The sequence below is a fragment of the Miscanthus floridulus genome, chromosome 8 (assembly GCF_019320115.1).
Source record: "Miscanthus floridulus cultivar M001 chromosome 8, ASM1932011v1, whole genome shotgun sequence".
Taxonomy (NCBI): domain Eukaryota; kingdom Viridiplantae; phylum Streptophyta; class Magnoliopsida; order Poales; family Poaceae; genus Miscanthus; species Miscanthus floridulus.
This window is the reverse complement of record NC_089587.1, coordinates 103,796,412-103,798,769: the sequence shown is the minus strand read 5'-3', so window position 1 is coordinate 103,798,769 and position 2,358 is coordinate 103,796,412. Positions and strand designations below refer to the sequence as shown.

The window sequence follows — 2,358 nt, the reverse complement described above, 5'->3', positions numbered from 1 at the left end:
CGTCATTTGCGCGAGATCAAAACCCGCTTGTTGTTGGCTCTCCCCTAAACCCTAACTCCATTTCCTCCTCCCCTTTCTCTCTCTACGCCACAGCGCACCAGACACAGAAGCGACGGCGACTCAAGGCTGCCGAAAAAGAGGAAGTGCGGCGCCACCGTGGCCCCCCTTGCCGAAGCACGCGCTCCCCAGTGGGTGAGCGCGCCGCCGTCGAGTGGCCTCGCATCGGCGCCCTGAGCCTACGCGTCGGCAACCCAGCGTCGAGCGGCTGCTCGTCCTGTTCTGCCCGCGCGACGGCAGGTTTCTTCTCGCGCGACAGCGGTGGTGATGGCAGCGAGAAAACTGAGCTGGTCCCTCCCCTCTCCATCCATCTTTCTAGGGTTAGGTTTAGGTTTAGGGTTAGGGTTGGGGTTCAATCTGATTCATCTCCTTCTTGATTTCTTTTCACTTTTCTACCCAGTCTAGATCTACATACTAGAAAGCCCTTGCTCTGGTACCATTGATAGTATTGTAGTACCTCTAGGATCGTATTAGATCAGGGGATAAACTTGACTTAGATGGAAGATTTGGCGATGTACCTCGCCATGCGCAGTCACGACCACGGTGCGCACCGTGACATGGCCACTGGAGTCGTAGTAGGGGAAGCCATGCAGGCGCCCGCTAAGTCGTCGAACGCAGCAACAGTGTAGGTGCGGTGCTGTGACGGCGGCGAAGGCGATGGTGCTTCCCGTCGCTCACAGTGCCCCTCTCGATTGGTCTAGGGTTAGAAACTTCGGGTGGGGTTGGCGGCTACCGGTGATCTCATGTCATGTGTCTTTAGCCTCCACCGTCCTTTTATGATGTTGTGCGACGGGGGCCCATTGCCAGGAGAACCAGCTGAGCGCCATCGATCAAGACGCGGATCAAAAACCCAATTAACCGTTGGACCAACTGCCAACTGATGGAGATCCATCTGACACTTCCATTTTCACATCGTGCTCGTCAAAGTCGCGTCCCATTGACACATCGAGCTGTACCATAATATTCTAGTCTCTGTACCAAACTATCTGATACTGATACACCCATCAGCCTCCTTCCTCCCCTCCCATGACGCCATGGCGGGGTTGGGGTTGACCATCATTACCATCGTGTTTTATCCAATATTTCCATCCCGCGTTCCATCATGTACTAAATACACTATAAATCTCTCTGTCGCCTGGTCCAAGCTTCTTGCACTCGATCACAAGCAAACTAAGCTACTACCATACCTACATCACGAGCCATGGACGACGGCGCCGGAGCAAGCCGCAGCGACGGGGAGGGATCGCCGCGGCTGCCGGCGGAGCGGCGCTACAAAGGCGTGCGCTTCCGGAAATGGGGCCGGTGGGTGTCGGAGATCCGGATGCCCAACAGCCGCGAGAGGATCTGGTTGGGCTCCTACTCCTCAGCGGAGAAGGCGGCGCGGGCGTTCGACGCCGCCGCCGTCTGCCTCCGCGGCTCCCAGGCCGGGTCGCTCAACTTCCCCGAGTCCCCGCCCAACGTCCGGCACATCCCCGGCGCGCTGCTGACGCCTGAGCAGATTCAGGCAGAAGCTGCAAGGCACGCTAACCAGCTGCTGCCTAGTCCGCCGGCTGCGTCGCCGGCGTCGTCGTCGTCGCAGCCAGCAGCTGCGCCGCCCGCGGGAGGAGCAAGCAGTGACAGGATGACCTTGTCAATGCCGTCCACTTACTACAGTAGTGGAGCTGCTGTCTGCGGTGACGACGAGGCGCTTGATTGGTCTTTCATGGATGCATTGCCATCGTTGATGCCGGCGTCTTCAGTGGGGATGGGGAACAGTGCTGATATTGTTCCGGCCTTGGATGATTTCATGTACGGGTCCCCTCACCAGGTTATGCCGCCGAGTGAAGAGGCCACACAGGATATGATTGACAGTGACGATGATCATACATTCATGTCAGACGACCTCTGGCGATTCTGATGAAGGTAAAAATAATAATAAAGAGCTATGAGAAAGTAATAACCCGGATGAACGGAGTTGTACTCTATGATGACTCTACCGTCCGTACCACATACCCTGCACCGAGAGGCGAGAGGTATTTTTTTAATCCAGAAAGTAGTTGTATTATTACAGTATATAGATAGATGTATACATCCAGTACACAAGCGCATATATATATATATATATATATATATATATATATATATATATATATATATATATATATATATATATATATATATATATATATATATATATATATATATATATATGCAGCTGACTATAAAATAACTTATTCTGTAGCCACTTTGCGTTACGATAATTATTATGCTAATTTACATGATTATATTAACTCTTTACTAAGTGGTTTACTATAATGTTAC

The 2,358-nt window shown here is 52.2% G+C and overlaps 1 protein-coding gene across 1 annotated transcript; it reads left to right on the top strand.

Annotated features, from left to right (window-relative positions):
• The first annotated feature begins 1,258 nt into the window (after positions 1-1,258).
• Positions 1,259-1,954, top strand: LOC136475407 (ethylene-responsive transcription factor ERF018-like). Its single transcript, XM_066472905.1, has one exon. It carries the CDS (start codon positions 1,259-1,261, stop codon positions 1,952-1,954), a length of 696 nt encoding a protein of 231 aa, XP_066329002.1.
• The last annotated feature ends 404 nt before the right edge of the window (positions 1,955-2,358 follow it).

What these genes read in the sequence shown, in the direction of transcription:
- LOC136475407 (XM_066472905.1), top strand. Translation starts at nt 1,259, where the DNA reads ATGGACGACGGCGCCGGAGCAAGCCGCAGCGACGGGGAGGGATCGCCG.